We start from the raw sequence: 18,684 nt of genomic DNA, 5'->3' as shown, positions 1-18,684 counted from the left end.
GGGACCGAGCAAAAGTGTTCGAATTATCAGAGCGTTCAAGTTATCAGAGCACTGTCACAAGTCTATGTATTTACTTATTTATTAGTATATACATGTACATATACAATCTATAATATAAATCAAAAGCACAAATGGCTTGTTTCAAATTAAATGCTTCTAATGTAAAGTTTAAAACGTTTTTATCAAAAAGTATAGAGATTTTTCTATCACTTGAGATTGGTTTGTTGTTTGAGGTGATGTTATTGCCAGGACGTTTTTTAGATTGACATTGGCAAAACTTGATCGTTGTTAAAATGCTCAAAAGAGAAGACATCAGTACATATACAAACTATAATATAAAGCAAAAGCACAAATGGCTTGTTTCAAATTAAATGCTTCTAATGTAAAGTTTAAAACGTTTTTATCAAAAAGTATAGAGATTTTTCTATCACTTGAGATTGGTTCGTTGTTTGAGGTGATGTTATTGCCAGGAGGTTTTTTAGATTGACATTGGCAAAACTTGATCGTTGTTGAAATGCTCAAAAGAAAATACATCTTTTTCTTTTGAGCGTTTTACCCACAATCAGTTTTGCCGATTTTTCTTGAAGTTTATGCAAAGATTACCTCACTTTACCTCGCTTCTGAAGGGCGATCGCTAAGTGGATGTTTGGTATAAATCAAATTTCACCAAACCTTTAGAATAATCGTCGACGAAAATATTTTGCCGATGGTAGTAATAATGACGCTTATGAATTACGAAAAGTTGAGGTTTACCTCTATGGGTTGGAATAAAGTGATTTTCTAAAGCGATAGCAACTGTTTTGGTAGCCGTTGGGCAAAAAACAGTTCGAATTAACAGTGTTGAGTTCGAGTTATATAGAGCCATTTATCATTACGTGGGAACGGACCAAGCAAATCCATTCGAGTTAACCATGTGTTCGATATATCCGAGGGCGAGTTATCCATGTTTCACTGTATATATATATATTTATATATATATATATATATATATATATATATATATATATACTATATAAATCTCAAAGTTTTTGTGTGTATCTGTGTGTAATTCAGTTTGTCCAAATCTCACTATTAAAATATTTGAATGAAGAATCCGTATCACAGAAGATTTGCCTTATGCCTTATTGCCAAATGCCTTACCAACTTAGCTATGTGACATTAATGGATTCTTTGGGCGATATATGTCGGTATGCATGTGAAAATATGCTACCACTCTCCGTGATCGTGCACCATACTTTTATGCGTGCTTTCCCGTGAGATCAAGTAGTTAGCTCTTCTTAGTAAGCTTACATAAAATGAGCCATTGGCAATGTGCCAGACTAATGGCAAGTGGCAGGCAACTACCTTACCTCTCATTGTTTATAAGCTGTCTTAATACCCGTGCAACGCCGGGCATTCCGCTAGTATTATTATATATTTTGATATATGTAATAATATATACATGTACATATACATTTATATATAGTATAACAATAACAATATAGGTATACAGGCATATACTACCTGAATGCCTGGCCTTGCATGAGTAATAAAAATTTTTTTGCATAAAGAGTTGATTTGCCTAAGTTTCTTTAACAAATGAATTTGAGTAACTCAAGCTAGTTAATAATGAGAGCCGTTATTATAACTTAAGCCAAAGTTAGCAACAATATGACGCCATGCTTTTTAAGCGGGCTAGCTGAAGTGTGAGTATTTTAACTATTCAGCCTTAGAGATTGGCAGGTGTAATAAGTATTATGTGGACTATTAGACTATGTTCTTGCAAGTAAGCCGTGTAGCCTAATGGATGAAACCACACACCTTACTCTGACTACATTTGTAGTCATAGTAAGCCACCACTATGACTATCTCTCCAGACCTGGAGGTTCAGAGTTCAAATCTAGTAGGAGCTTAATTTTTCGCTCGTAAAACTTCTTCGCTATAACTGGACAAAGAATTTTCAAATTATAAACACTGAGATTTATAAATATATATATACAGTTATATAGCCTCTTATAAATAACATACATGTATATGTATGATATGTATATTTATACATATATAATGGACTTGACTAGATGAAATCATACAGTAGTTTATTTTGTATACACCTAAATGATATATGAACTTCATGTGATTCTCAATTTCATAAGAAATATTTTATCACAAGTAAGCGCCTCTTACCTTAACAACAAATGGTAACGACTTCCAGAAGTTCAAGTTAGGGCAAAGTTCAATTCCTTGTGACTTTTTAATAACCTTCATTATCAAAACTCCGGCAGTCACATAACATACCACTGACACAGCTAATCTACAACATAACATACCACTGACACAGCTAATCTACAACATAACATACCACTGACCCAGCTAATCTACAACATAACATACCACTGACACAGCTAATCTACAACATAACATACCACTGACACAGCTAATCTACAACATAACATACCACTGACACAGCTAATCTACAACATAACATACCACTGACACAGCTAATCTACAACATAACATACCACTGACACAGCTAATCTACAACATAACATACCACTGTCACAGCTAATCTACAACATAACATACCACTGACACAGCTAATCTACAACATAACATACCACTGACACAGCTAATCTACAACATAACATACCACTGACACAGCTAATCTACAAATTTATTTATACACTATCACGTTTCATCATGGAGTATATTTTTGTTTTTATTAATAATTGATCTAAAATGATGTAGAAGAAGAAAACTCATAAACAGGTAAAATTGTGCTGATTACTACATAAAATAAGAAATTAATTAAACTTACATTATAAGGAGTATGGATCCAACACTGAGGTGATCTTCTCCAGCAGATGTGGTCGGGCAGCAAACAGGGTGAGTGAAGGTAAGGCACTAAAAGAGAACAACACTATCCAGTCAAGCTACTTATACAAGTAAAATGTGTTATGCTATAGTTGGTTTTCAATAATTCTCACAATAAATTGTTGTTTAAGGTTTTTATTTGTTAGTTTTGGCTTTTCTTTAAAGTAATACATCAAAGTCTGAATCCTCCTACTGCATAAGGATAACTTGGAAGTTTATTATACTGAGAATATCTGATAGCTAGTTGAATGAAAAACTAAACTAAATATATTATATATTACTGTAGAAATTCTCCAACTTCAGTACTGTTTCACCTACTTTCTGCATTCCTTTTTTAATTCTGGTAATGTTTATTAATTATCGTAGTCATAAATTATCAGTTTATTTGAGTTAGATATTATTTGTCTTTGAAGATTTAATATGAACTGTACATTTTTAAAAGTTATTATATTTATATATTTCCTTTCATTGTGTCCTTTCACGATGAGCTGAAACATATTATTTGTGTCATCAATGCTACTATCAGTTATAAAAGAGTAAGCAAATCTTGTGGTAAAAAGTAGCTAATGATATGGTGAAAGGGCAAGGTTGGTCAAATAAAAGAATTGCACCGCATATCATGTGAAGTTTGTAATTGAAAGCTTTAACAAAAATATAACTCTATGACTTTTATCATAAAAACAGAACTTTTAGAAAAATTTTATCTAGTTAATAAGCACAAACATATACAGCCTAAACTCCTCACAACCATAATTGTTTATAACTAATACAAGAAACTGTCCTAATGTGAAAATTAATAAACAAATCTCAAAAAGTACTTTTTACAGCAAACTGAAACAGTACTTGACAGCTTTCAAGTTTACTATGTAGGCAGCAAGGTAGGGACTTGAAGAACAGTTGTGAGAGGTGATGTAACATTTAACAATAGTTATATCTGATGCTAGAAAATATTCCCACACCCACGGTCTCATGTCATACCACTCTTTTCATTCATATATGTAGTTCAGGGTGGTACTAAACAGTTATTAGTTATTTAAACTAAGTGTTTTCTAACACCGACTAATATATGCAACTTATGTGAACATAATTAACTTGAAGTAACATTTCCTTGAACCGACCTTAATACCTTGTTTCCACTTCATCAGAGCAGCTTTCTTGCCCTTTTAGTTAGCCAATTAACTTATTATTTTAACTGACTTACAAGGTTCTGTTGAATAATGTGATACTAGTTTCAAATGTCTTACGTATCCATCTGGGCATGAGCTCTTTTCGATCAGTGGTTCATTTGGTGTTGTAGAACTACATTTTAAGACGATATGCACAGTCGGATAAGTAGATGATCTATAAAATGAGATGCTGTCTGAAGCCGACAAAGCAACCAAATTCTCTAATATCAAATACCTGTTTAATATTTACTTTAAAATAAAATGAACAAAAAAGTTTAGTCTTAGGCAGATTAAAATAGATTTGACATCAACTAGAAACCTATGATTTTGCAAGACTTATTGAGACGAAATTACTTTGAGCTGAATAAGAAAACTTTACTGGTAAAATGTGAGTTATTTATTACTTGTTGTACTTGAGGTTTAAAAACAAATAACTAGGTCTGTGGATGCTAATCAATACATATATGACAAACTTGTAAAGCTGGTTGAGTTGTAGGTGCTTGACGGTTGAAACAGTTTTTGTAGTTTAACTTTCATGAATTCGTGTTTACAAATAACTAGCAACACATCTTTACAGACAAAATATTTTTTCTTTGCAATTTATCTATAATATTGTTTGCACAAGAAACGACAGGCTGCATTAAACTGTCTTAGAATAGGAACTGTAAAATGAGTGAAATTCAAACTTTATGTGAATCAGACATGAAGTGTTTCATGATTAAAACATGAACTATAAGATGACTAGTATATATACTATAAGATGACTAGGATATGTACTATAAGATAACTAGGATATTTACTATAATATGACTAGGATATGAACTATAAGATGACTAGGATATGTACTATAAGATGACTAGGATATGTACTATAGGATGACTAGGATATGTACTATAAGATGACTAGGATATTAACTATAAGATGACTAAGATATGTACTATAAAATAACTAGGATACGAACTATAAGATGACTAGGATATGAACTATAAGATGACTAGGATAAGAACTATAAGATGACTAAGATATGTACTATAAGATGACTAAGATATGTACTATAAAATAACTAGGATATGAACTATAAGACTAGGATATGAACTATAAAATGACTAAGATATGTACTATAAGATGACTAACTTATGAACTATAAGATGACTAGGATATGTACTATAAGATGACTAGGATATGTACTATAAGATGACTAGGATACGTACTATAAGATGACTAGGGCATCTACTAAAGGTGACTAAGATATGTATTATAAAATAACTAAAATATGAACTATAAGATGACTAAGATATGTACTATTAGATGACTAGGATATTTACTATAAGATGACTAGGATATGTACTATAAGATGACTAGGATATGAACTATAAGATGACTAGGATATGTACTATAAGATGACTAAGATATGTATTATAAAATAACTAAAATATGAACTATAAGATGACTAAGATATGTACTATTAGATGACTAGGATATTTACTATAAGATGACTAGGATATGTACTATAAGATGACTAGGATATGAACTATAAGATGACTAGGATATGTACTATAAGATGACTAAGATATGTATTATAAAATAACTAAAATATGAACTATAAGATGACTAAGATATGTACTATTAGATGACTAGGATATTTACTATAAGATGACTAGGATATGTACTATAAGATGACTAGGATATGAACTATAAGATGACTAGGATATGTACTATAAGATGACTAAGATATGTATTATAAAATGACTAAGATATGAACTATAAGATGACTAGGATATGTACTATAAGATGACTAGAATGGGAATTATAAGATGACTAAGATATGTACTATAAGATGACTAGGATACATACTATAAGATGACTAGGACATGTACTAAGGATGACTAAGATATGAACTGTATGATGACTAGGGTATGAACCATGAGATGACTAGGTTATGAACTATGAAATGATTAGGAAAGATTTTTCTATAGTACTCGTACTTTGCTCGTATCATTGTAAGTATAAGTCAGTGACTGTATACCTATCTAGAGATGTAATGTTTATGCTTCAACAGACTTCTAAACATACTCACTCATACTGCAATTCCAGGTTGTCATCTTTCACTACAAACTTTGCATCTTTTCCAGTTGCTAGGGCTGTGCAGGCATAATATGATGGGTTGGTTATAAACATCTGTACAGCAAAAAGTTCCGAGATCAAGAACACAGCACACAAACATGGAGTTTTAAAAGCCTACTTCTAAGCTTAGCGAGACACAATTGGATGCGAGTTGTTTCTGTTTGGTGGGTTTTTCAACTGTTAAACACTTCTCAAATGAGTCATAATAGGGATATTCTAAAACAAAAGTTCAACAGAAAACCTTTTTACATATGTTTTAGCAAAGAAACTCTTGTTTAAAAACTAGATAAACTTAACAACATAGAAATACCTAAACAAAGCTTTACTAGCCAACTGTCACAACATTTAGTTCACTCTTCTTTGTTTCAGCAATCTAACTAAACATGGATATTATGTGACCGATCTCAGCTACGGTAATCCTTATATATTCATTTACTTAAATCAATAAATTATTTTATTGTTTGTTTTAACGATATAAATGTGTTATGTATGTATATAACACTTGACTATTAGCCTATATTCTCATCAGCAGTTCATGGAAATAAAGCGAATACCTCAGCTGAAGTCGTACATCGCAGGTCTGGTATCGTCGTATTTATGCAGGGGTTCCAGTTCAAGTTGTAGCCTCCCATTCCGATGGATGGAGACGTAAAACTGTTTAAATATGTATTATTATTATTGTTTGTTATTATCATTATTATTTATTATTCTAGATAGTTTAACATCAAGTGTTTTCACCAGAACTCTGCTTTCATACAGTCATAAAATCCTGATTAGAAGTGATATTCCTATTTGCTACTTAGCAGGCTGCATATATAGTTACAAGACCATCTAGACAAGTTCTGTACTTCTGAAGATGGTGGATCACACTTGCCTACATAAACACAAGTTTGATTCCTGTGCAAATCGTAATCTGCACCTACTGAAGTGACTCCCCTGTTGTGAAGCTTTATCAGTCCTGACAGATGATATAAACCTTGTTGAATAGAAATAAATACACCTAAATACATGTAGATTCTCTCCATTCCATTACTTTTTATATAATTCTGTAAGCGCAGAGTGCTAAATCGAAAAGGGTGTCTTTCCGTGTTTAAACATTTTCATCATCCATATAATGCATAAGTGCAAGAGTTTTGTCTCCTAAAAGTATAAATATTTGGTTTTCTGTTCAGCTCATTATACATACATGTACATGTATATATGCTTATACTCTTTATGCCTACATGTATATATGTTTATACTCTTTATACGTACAAGTATATATGTTTATACTCTTTATACGCACACGTATATATGTTTATACTCTTTATACATACATGTATATATGTTTATACTCTTATGCCTACATGTATATATGTGTATACTCTTTATACATACATGTATATATGTTTATATTCTTTATACATACATGTATATATGTTTATACTTTTTATGCCTACATGTATATATGTGTATACTCTTTATACGTACATGTATATATGTTTATACTCATTATACGTGCACGTATATATGTTTATACCCTTTATATGCACATGTATATATGTTTAAACTCTTTATATGCACACATATATATGTTTATACTCTTTATACGTACATATATATATGTTTATACTTTTTATACGTACACATATATATGTTTATACTCTTTATATGCACATGTATATATGTTTATACTCTTTATATGCACACGTATATATGTTTATACTCTTTATACCTACATATATATATATATGTTTATACTTTTTATACGTACACGTATATATGTTTATATTCTTTATACGTACATATATATATGTTTATACTCTTTATATGTACATGTATATATGTTTATACTTTTTATATGTACATGTATATATGTTTATACTCTTTATGCGTACATATAAATATGTTTATACTCTTTATACGTACATGTATATATATATATATATGTTTATACTCTTTTTACGTACATGTATATATGTTTATACTCTTTATACATACAATGTACATGTATATATTAACTCACGCTTTGACGATTGTTCCCAAAAGCTAGAACCGGAGATTTAGAAAAATTGCTGTTAAAATATAAAGTATAGTCTCGCCAAATAAAAATAATAAGATAAAACTTTTTCTCATAAACTACTATTTTGCAGCGCTTGTATCAGCTAACCATCATGGAATGGCTGTTGCACAAAAAAATTAGTTTGATTGTAGCTGTAAACAACCCGTGTCACGATTGCCCCACTGTGAGGACAAAAAATATTCTGAAAATGAACTTACGCAGCTGTCTTGCCATTAGTTTTAGCTACGGATGTTAGATCCACAGTCCCCTTGTCAGTGAGAACCGTACAACTCTGCTTTATTTGTTTGTCTATAGAGATTGATCCACTCTCCCGGACATACAGCAGCAGCAGTAGCAGAGACACTCTAACAACCCAACTAAACATCTTTACTTCCTCCAACCTAATGTAAACGCTCTAAGTAGTTTGATACCTGAAGTTACATTGATTATTCCACAATCGTGGTAACAAACAGTAGTCACTCGATTAATGATCATAGATTACAAAAACAATAGACCAGCCAGATAGCACAACAATATGTTTCAATTTTATCTGACGCATTTATCTTCAGCTGATTGTGTAACCATTTAGTGTGAATTGACATAGGAAGGTAATGAATTGTGTAAATATTTAGTGTAGTTTCACATTGGAAGGTAATAAAAGGTGTGCTTCAGAAATGATCTATGCATATAGGTTGTAAATATGGGATGATTCTTATAAGCCTACATTAGGTTGTAAAAATACACGTAAATTGTCCAATGTTGTTACTTTTGAGAAGTTGTCTCTTCAATGTAGGCTCTATTGTTGCTGCAGCCATGGTAGGCAGCAGAATAAAAGTATCACTCCGTGTAGGATTCAAGCTCTTGCATTCAGCTTAGCAGACCTAAATTCTTACACTTTGGCTTACCACCGACCCATCAGCGCTGAGGAATAGCTGCGCATCTACTATCTGGGCTTTATCTGTGCTTTATCTGCCAACAAACTCTTACAGCGAACTAGACACCTGGGGTACTACTGTAGATACCACCAGTCAGAGCTTGACTATATTGCAAAATTATATAGAGTGTAAATTTTGACCGCTGAGTCTATACCTTCAAATTTCCATTTATAATATGTTTCTGCTGGTCAGAAAATAGTTGGCATTAATGTGGTTATGCTCTAATGACAAGTATAAATAATGTTTATATTACGGCGCATTTAGATTTCTCAGACCCCACTGCTAGGGTAACATGGGTTTCTTAGACCCCACTGCTAGGACAACATGGATTTCTTAGACCCCACTGCTAAGATAACTGGGATTTCTTAGACCCCACTTTTAGGACAACATGTATTTCTTAGACCTGCTAAATTTTGATAACTTTAAAATATTTGGTAATTGTTGCTATTAGTTAGCTAATCACTATAAAGATAACATTAGATAATGGGTGTATACGCTGCATATACATAATGCTCTATATTTAAGTTGTATCACTAATAGGGTTATAGAGTCAATGTCTACATATAAGGAAAACATCAGTCAATGGCAGTATTGATAGATTTATCACACTAATAACCTTCTTCAATTATAACTTCAAAGAGCCTCACGCTAATGTGATAGCATCTGTAAGCTGATTTCAACTGATCACAAATTTAGCTGTAGATGTAGATGATAAGACTTCCTAAACCACGAATCAGAAAGGTAACTCATGTTACAATAGGAGATAGGTTAGTGAGTTCGGCTTCCTCTGAGAGAGGATTATTCTACCACCCATAAGATGGAAGTCTGATTAATAAGTGCCACCATATAACTTCAGTGCATATATGTTGATTCATTAATGCTATGTAAAATATCTTAAGCTAGTAAAAGCTGTCTATCTATCCGTCTACCTGTCTGAAGCCACCCTAACAGCATTAAGAAAAACAATTCCACTGTATTGGAATCAAACTAAAAATCCAGTTTTTAAGACAAGCGCACTAGCTATGCACCACCGAGATACCTTGTCATATGCTGGAATAATTATGTACATGGTTATTACATGTAAGGATCTATCACGGCAGGAAGGACTGCCAGTGTATTAGTTGAACATGCTAGTGGTCTGAAGTTGTATCATATAGTGGTTGTAGTGAAGTAAAGAATTTAGTTAAGATATATAGGAGCTGTTATTATTCACATATCAAGAGATTATAAGCTCACATTTTATTATATTGTACACGATTTGAATGCCATAGAATAGCAGAAAGAAATTAAGTCTAAATTTCTCTAAAAACCATATGTTTCACTTAATAGAGAGTAAAAAAATCAACTTTATTTTATCAAAAACTAATTATTTTAAAGCTATCAACAGTGTAAAAATGGAAAGCTTACAAAATTGTGCGCATAATCATTATTGCAAGAGCTGAGCACAATGTGTATGAAGCAGATCTTGGAAGACTATTTGTCAGTTTTACCACATTTCACCGCAAAGATGACTCCATCCTGAAACAGCAGATCATGAGAATTAGTTTCTGAACTTGCTCCCTTTAGTTAAGTAATGGAGTTATTTTCAATAAAAATGATAATATAGTCTATACCATCGAATCAAATTAAGTTATTTTCTCTGCTATTTTCGAGTTGGGTGGAATCTGGCACAATTAGTATTTATGTTCATGTAAGTTTAGAGTTCTTGAACATAGACATAGCTTTGTGTGATTGCTGTAGTATTAATTTAAGAGTAATTAAATACCTTTATTAGAGAAATCTGGCTCAATAGTAATTAAATACCTTTATTAGAGATATCTGACTCAATAGTAATTAAAAACCTTTATTAGAGACATCTGGCTCAAGAGTAATTAAAAACCTTTATTAGAGACATCTGGCTCAAGAGTAATTAAAAACCTTTATTAGAGACATCTGGCTCAATAGTAATTAAATACCTTTATTATAGACATCTGGCTCAAGAGTAATAAAAACCTTTATTAGTGACATCTGGCTCAATAGTAATTAAATACCTTTATTATAGACATCTGGCTCAAGAGTAATAAAAACCTTTATTAGTGACATCTGGCTCAATAGTAATTAAATACCTTTATTATAGACATCTGGCTCAAGAGTAATAAAAACCTTTATTAGAGACATCTGGCTCAAGAGTAATTAAATACCTTTATTATAGACATCTGGCTCAAGGGTAATAAAAACCTTTATTAGAGACATCTGGCTCAACAGTAATTAAATACTTTTGTTGGAGACATCTGGCTCAACAGTAATTAAATACCTTTATTATAGACATCTGGCTCAAAGTAATTAAATACCTTTATTAAAGACATCTGGTTCAATAGTAATTAAATAACTTTATTATAGACATCTGGCTCAAGAGTAATTAAAAACCTTTATTAGAGACATCTGGCTCAATGGTAATTAAATTCTTTTGTTGGAGACATCTGGCTCAACAGTAATTAAATACCTTTATTATAGACATCTGGCTCAAAGTAATTAAATACCTTTATTAGAGACATCTGGCTCAATAGTAATTAAATACCTTTATTATAGACATCTGGTTCAAGAGCAATTAAAAACCTTTATTAGAAACATCTGGCTCAAGAGTAATTAAAAACCTTTATTATAAACATCTGGCTCAATAGTAATTAAATACCTTTATTAGAAACACCTGGCTCAAGAGCAATTAAAAACCTTTACTATAGACACCTGGCTCAAGAGTAACTAAAAACAGGGTAGTCATTGTCAAAGCCCATTGTCATTCACTGTTGCTCAACAGATTTTAATAGTGTATGTTACTTTGACCCAATCGCAAGAAAGATTTGCCTAAAGATGGACTTACACAAAATTGTGGTAGATTTTATCAGAAAGTATCAATAATTTTTTATCATTTGCTGTTGTTTTTGATAACCGAGTTAATCTGACTTCCAGGATTTTTTCACGATTGAAATCGGCAAAACTTGCTTGTGGCTAAAATGCTCAAGGTCAAGCGAGAGTAAAATTATGGCATCTATAGTTGCAGGTCAGCATTGAGGCTGACAAAATAGAGATGCGCAACCGTGAAACCTAAACACAATAGCTGATATTAATAATGAGAGACACGCAGCCGTGCAACTAGTCATGTCATTTTGCCATGTACATGTATGTTGTATTTTTCTTCTGAGGATTTTAATCATGATCAAGCTTTATTGATTCTAATCTTGAAACAACCTGGCATCCAGATCCCCGGAAACAAAAAATAATTGCAAATGGTAAAAATATACCAACACTTTCTAATAGAATTTATTAAAATTTTGTGTAAGTCCATCGTGAGAACTAACTTTAGATTTTGCAGCAGCGTAAGTGGCTCTCACTGCCAGATACTGAGCCAAATAATATTTTCCATAGAAAATCACTTTATTCTAAATTATGAAAACCAGAATTATCTGTAAACGAGCAGAGGTAATACTAGAGGTTATAGACTATGTATATGAGCCGAGGTACCAGAGGCTATTAGTTCTCTATATACGGGCAGTGGTACTAGAGGCTATAGTTCTCTATATACGGGCAGAGGTACTAGAGGCTATAGTTCTCTATGTACGAGCAGAGGTACCAGAGGCTATGGTTCTCTATATACGGGCAGAGGTACTAGAGGCTATAGTTCTCTATATACGGGCTAAGGTACCAGAAACTATAGTTCTCTGTATACGGACAGGCTTATCAGAGGCTATGGTTCTCTATATACGAGTAGAGGTACCAGAGACTAAACTTCTCTATATACGGGCAGAGGTTCTAGAGGCTATAGTTCTCTATATACAAGCAGACTTACCAGAGGCTATAGCTCTATATATACGAACAGAGGTACCAGTGGCTATTGTTCTCTGTATACGGACAGAGGTACCAGAGGCTATTGCTCTCTATATATGGGCAGAGGTACTACAGGCTATAGTTTTCTATATACGGGCAGAGGTACTAGAGGCTTCATTTTTATATATACGGACAGTGGTACCAGAGGTTATAGTTCTCTGTATACGGGCAGAGCTACCAGAGGCTATTATAGTTCTCAGTATCTCCTCGGAAAGACTGATTCTTACTTTGACTATGAAAGGTAGAGTCTTCCAAAACTCCAGGTTTGGACAAAGCTCTGCTCCTTCTGCTTTCCTTATAAACTTCATGACAAGAATTCCACCAATGACATAGCAGACAACCAGGACAAGAAGGCTACAAGTATGAGATGGCCATGATAAAGTTTTTGTAAGCGCATGACAGTCTGTGGTGTGTTATAGCGCCACAGTTTATGAATCTTGACATAAGTCATATTATAGGGCAATATTGTCTATCAGCAAACCGTAACAGAAATATATTATATATATATATATATATATAATATAAGCACTGAACAAATCAAACAAAGTACTCGTAGGGCTAGAGTTTGCTGAAAAAACTGCAAAACTGTAATAAATTATAACATAATATAAAATAATTCAATAGAGTGGTATAATATGCAATATAATACAATATAATCTTCAGTATAATAAGAGCCATGTCTGTCTGTCTGGAGCCACGGACAAGAGCTTCAGAAAAATGCATCAAATGACACTTCAACTGCTACATCTGGCTTTGCATCATCTGGTTTTGCACTTGGCGCTTCGCAGCCAACATTGTGACCAACTTACAGCATAATGGAATAGTTGTGCATATAGTTATTACACATGATGATCTCTCATGGCGCATGAGGCAGCCAGTGTACAAGTATAACATAACATTTACTATAATAAGCGCCGAATATTTTTGAAGCCACGGTTGCAAGTTGGAAAAAATGATTGAATTGTACGGAGTTTGATCGTGCAGGCATCGGCATTGTGAAGCAACACTCTAGCTGCACTAGACGACCACCCTCTAAGTAATTGGTATAATTGGGAAGATACTGATTCTCTGTGTTTCACAGGCACACCTGATTATGTCTCATGGCACACCTGACTATCTCTCACAGCACACCTGACTATCTCTCACAGCACACCTGACTATCTCTCATGTCACACCTGACTATCTCTCACAGCACACTTGACTATCTCTCATGGCACACCTGACTATCTCTCAGCACATCTGACTATCTCTCACAGCACACCTGACTATCTCTCATAGCACACCTGACTATCTCTCATGGCACACCTGACTATCTCTCATGGCACACCTGACTATCTCGCATGGCACACCTGACAGTCTCTCATGTCACACCTGACTACCTCTCATGACACACCTGACAGTCTCTCATGGCACACCTGACAGTCTCTCATGGCACACCTGACAGTCTCTCATGGCACACCTGACAGTCTCTCATGGAACACCTGACAGTCTCTCATAGCACACTGGACTGCCAGGGTAGGAGCATAATTTATTATAGGACTAAATGAATGCCCGGTTTCAAGGCTAATAAAATAGTTACCTGGTGAACTTCAAGAACTTACTTGGTAAGTTAGTCTAAACTTATACTATAATAAGAGCCGCATCAGAAGTACTCCTAATAAACGTATGTTATGCGAAATGGATTTTCCTAAGTGCTTCAAGCATGAGTGTTTTAACAGATAAAATAACTATGGCCACAATTAATCCATTGTATTGCAAGCAGCCAATGTGGGTTAATCAGTAAACTCACAGCCTCCAGATTTGGAGGTTCAAATTGAGAACCGAGCGCATTTTTCATTCCTAAAACTTTATCGCTGGAACTGGCAGGCGAACAGACAGACGAAGAAACACTGAACTATAAATAATAATGTAAAGGAATGCAATATAACATAATACCAAACATGGCGCGTCATTGGAAAATTATTATAAGATAGAGAATATAATGTAATACATAAATATAAATGTATTATAAAAATATTACATAACACAGAAAAATATAAACTATTATAAAGTATTATCCATGTAATACAGTGCAAATTAAAAATTGGTAATTCTAAAAAATTACAGAAAATGCAGCAGATAAGATGTGTATGTTACACTATTGTATATAGCACTTAAGATTGAGGTAACAAAATAATGATAATATTTTTTTGTAAAAGTGCCAGCATACTGTGACACTTCCTGTTCAAACAAATAATACAAATTTGAGCAGACTATTTCATCTTGTTTTATCTATTTTTAGTCCTAATTAGCAGAAGAATATATAACATCCCAATATAATCATATATAGTTTGCCATGTAAACAAAACTTTGTATGCAATTTAGTGTTTTAGGTAGAAACATAGTACATGGTATCAGTGCTTTAAGTAGTAACATGGTACATGGTATCAGTGCTTTAGGTAGTAACATGGTATATGATATCAGTGCTTTAGGTAGTAACATGGTACATGGTATCAGTGCTTCAGGTTAGTAACATAGTACATGATATCAGTGCTTCAGGTTAGTAACATGGTACATGGTATCAGTGCTTCAGGTTAGTAACATAGTACATGATATCAGTGCTTCAGGTTAGTAACATGGTACATGATATCAGTGCTTCAGGTTAGTAACATGGTACATGATATCAGTGCTTCAGGTTAGTAACATGGTACATGATATCAGTGCTTCAGGTAGTAACATGGTATATGATATCAGTGGTTTAGTTACTAACATGGTATATGATATCAATGGTTTAGTTACTAACATGTTATATGATATCAGTGCTTTAGATAGTAACATGGTATATGATGTCAGTGCTTCAGGTAGTCACATGGTACATGATATCAGTGCTTCAGGTTAGTAACATAGTACATGATATCAGTGCTTCAGGTTAGTAACATGGTACATGATATCAGTGCTTCAGGTAGTAACATGGTACATGATATCAGTGCTTTTAGATAGTAACATAGTACATGATATCAGTGCTTCAGGTAGTAACATGGTATATGATATCAGTGGTTTAGTTACTAACATGGTATATGATATCAGTGGTTTAGTTACTAACATGGTATATGATATCAGTGGTTTAGTTACTAACATGGTATATGATATCAGTGCTTTAGGGAGTAACATGGTACATGATATCAGTGCTTTAGTTACTAACATGGTATATGATATCAGTGGTTTAGTTACTAACATGGTATATGATATCAGTGGTTTAGTTACTAACATGGTATATGATATCAGTGGTTTAGTTACTAACATGGTATATGATATCAGTGCTTTAGGTAGTAACATAGTACATAATATCAGTGCTTCAGGTTAGTAACATGGTACATGGTATCAGTGCTTCAGATAGTAACATGGTACATGATATCAGTGCTTCAGGTAGTAACATGGTACATGGTATCAGTGCTTCAGATAGTAACATGGTACATGGCATCAGTGCTTTATGTAGTAACATGGTACATGATATCAGTGCTTTATGTAGTAACATGGTACATGATATCAGTGCTTTAGGTAGTAACATGGTACATGATATCAGTGGTTTAGTTACTAACATGGTACATGATATCAGTGCTTTAGATAGTAACATGGTACATGGCATCAGTGCTTTATGTAGTAACATAGTACATGGTATCAGTGGTTTAGGTAGTAACATAGTACATAATATCAGTGCTTCAGGTAGTAACATGGTATATGGTATCAGTGGTTTAGTTACTAACATGGTACATGATATCAGTGCTTTAGATAGTAACATGGTATATGATATCAGTGGTTTAGTTACTAACATGGTACATGATATCAGTGCTTTAGATAGTAACATGGTACATGGTATCAGTGCTTTAGGTAGTAACATGGTATATGATATCAGTGCTTCAGGTAGTAACATGGTACATGGTATCAGTGCTTCAGATAGTAACATGGTACATGGCATCAGTGCTTTATGTAGTAACATAGTACATGGTATCAGTGGTTTAGGTAGTAACATAGTACATAATATCAGTGCTTCAGGTAGTAACATGGTATATGGTATCAGTGGTTTAGTTACTAACATGGTACACGATATCAGTGCTTTAGATAGTAACATGGTATATGATATCAGTGCTTTAGGTAGTAACATAGTACATAATATCAGTGCTTCAGGTTAGTAACATGGTACATGGTATCAGTGCTTCAGATAGTAACATGGTACATGATATCAGTGCTTCAGGTAGTAACATGGTACATGGTATCAGTGCTTCAGATAGTAACATGGTATATGATATCAGTGCTTTATGTAGTAACATGGTACATGATATCAGTGGTTTAGGTAGTAACATAGTACATAATATCAGTGTTTCAGGTAGTAACATGGTATATGGTATCAGTGGTTTAGTTACTAACATGGTATATGATATCAGTGGTTTAGTTACTAACATGGTATATGATATCAGTGCTTTTAGATAGTAACATAGTACATGATATCAGTGCTTTTAGATAGTAACATGGTACATGATATCAGTGGTTTAGTTACTAACATGGTATATGATATCAGTGGTTTAGTTACTAACATGGTATATGATATCAGTGGTTTAGTTACTAACATGGTATATGATATCAGTGGTTTAGTTACTAACATGGTATATGATATCAGTGCTTTAGGTAGTAACATAGTACATGATATCAGTGCTTCAGGTTAGTAACATGGTACATGGTATCAGTGCTTCAGATAGTAACATGGTACATGATATCAGTGCTTCAGGTAGTAACATGGTACATGGTATCAGTGCTTCAGATAGTAACATGGTACATGGCATCAGTGCTTTATGTAGTAACATGGTACATGATATCAGTGCTTTATGTAGTAACATGGTACATGATATCAGTGCTTTAGGTAGTAACATGGTACATGATATCAGTGGTTTAGTTACTAACATGGTACATGATATCAGTGCTTTAGATAGTAACATGGTACATGGCATCAGTGCTTTATGTAGTAACATAGTACATGGTATCAGTGGTTTAGGTAGTAACATAGTACATAATATCAGTGCTTCAGGTAGTAACATGGTATATGGTATCAGTGGTTTAGTTACTAACATGGTACATGATATCAGTGCTTTAGATAGTAACATGGTATATGATATCAGTGGTTTAGTTACTAACATGGTACATGATATCAGTGCTTTAGATAGTAACATGGTACATGGTATCAGTGCTTTAGTTACTAACATGGTATATGATATCAGTGCTTCAGGTAGTAACATGGTACATGGTATCAGTGCTTCAGATAGTAACATAGTACATGGTATCAGTGGTTTAGGTAGTAACATAGTACATAATATCAGTGCTTCAGGTAGTAACATGGTATATGGTATCAGTGGTTTAGTTACTAACATGGTACATGATATCAGTGCTTTAGATAGTAACATGGTATATGATATCAGTGGTTTAGTTACTAACATGGTACATGATATCAGTGCTTTAGATAGTAACATGGTACATGGTATCAGTGCTTTAGGTAGTAGCATGGTATATGATATCAGTGCTTTAGGTAGTAACATGGTACATGGCATCAGTGCTTTAGGTAGTAACATGGTACATGATATCAGTGCTTCAGGTAGTAACATGGTACATGGTATCAGTGCTTTACATAGCATAATATTGTTAAATATAGGAACTTGCATTATCAGAAGTATGGAGCCCG

At 33.4% G+C, this 18,684-nt stretch overlaps 1 protein-coding gene across 1 annotated transcript; it reads left to right on the top strand.

The window, feature by feature from the left end:
- Positions 1-12,539: 12,539 nt before the first annotated feature.
- LOC137400692 (putative protein FAM47C) lies at positions 12,540-13,310 on the top strand. The gene has a single exon (XM_068087024.1). It carries the CDS (start codon positions 12,540-12,542, stop codon positions 13,308-13,310), a length of 771 nt encoding a protein of 256 aa, XP_067943125.1.
- Positions 13,311-18,684: the final 5,374 nt, after the last annotated feature.

This window comes from Watersipora subatra, chromosome 7 (genome assembly GCF_963576615.1).
Source record: "Watersipora subatra chromosome 7, tzWatSuba1.1, whole genome shotgun sequence".
Classification (NCBI taxonomy): domain Eukaryota; kingdom Metazoa; phylum Bryozoa; class Gymnolaemata; order Cheilostomatida; family Watersiporidae; genus Watersipora; species Watersipora subatra.
This window is presented reverse-complemented; position numbering and strand designations above follow the sequence as displayed.

Excerpts from the sequence above, each read along its gene's own strand:
- LOC137400692 (XM_068087024.1), top strand. The coding sequence starts at position 12,540 with ATGAAAACCAGAATTATCTGTAAACGAGCAGAGGTAATACTAGAGGTT.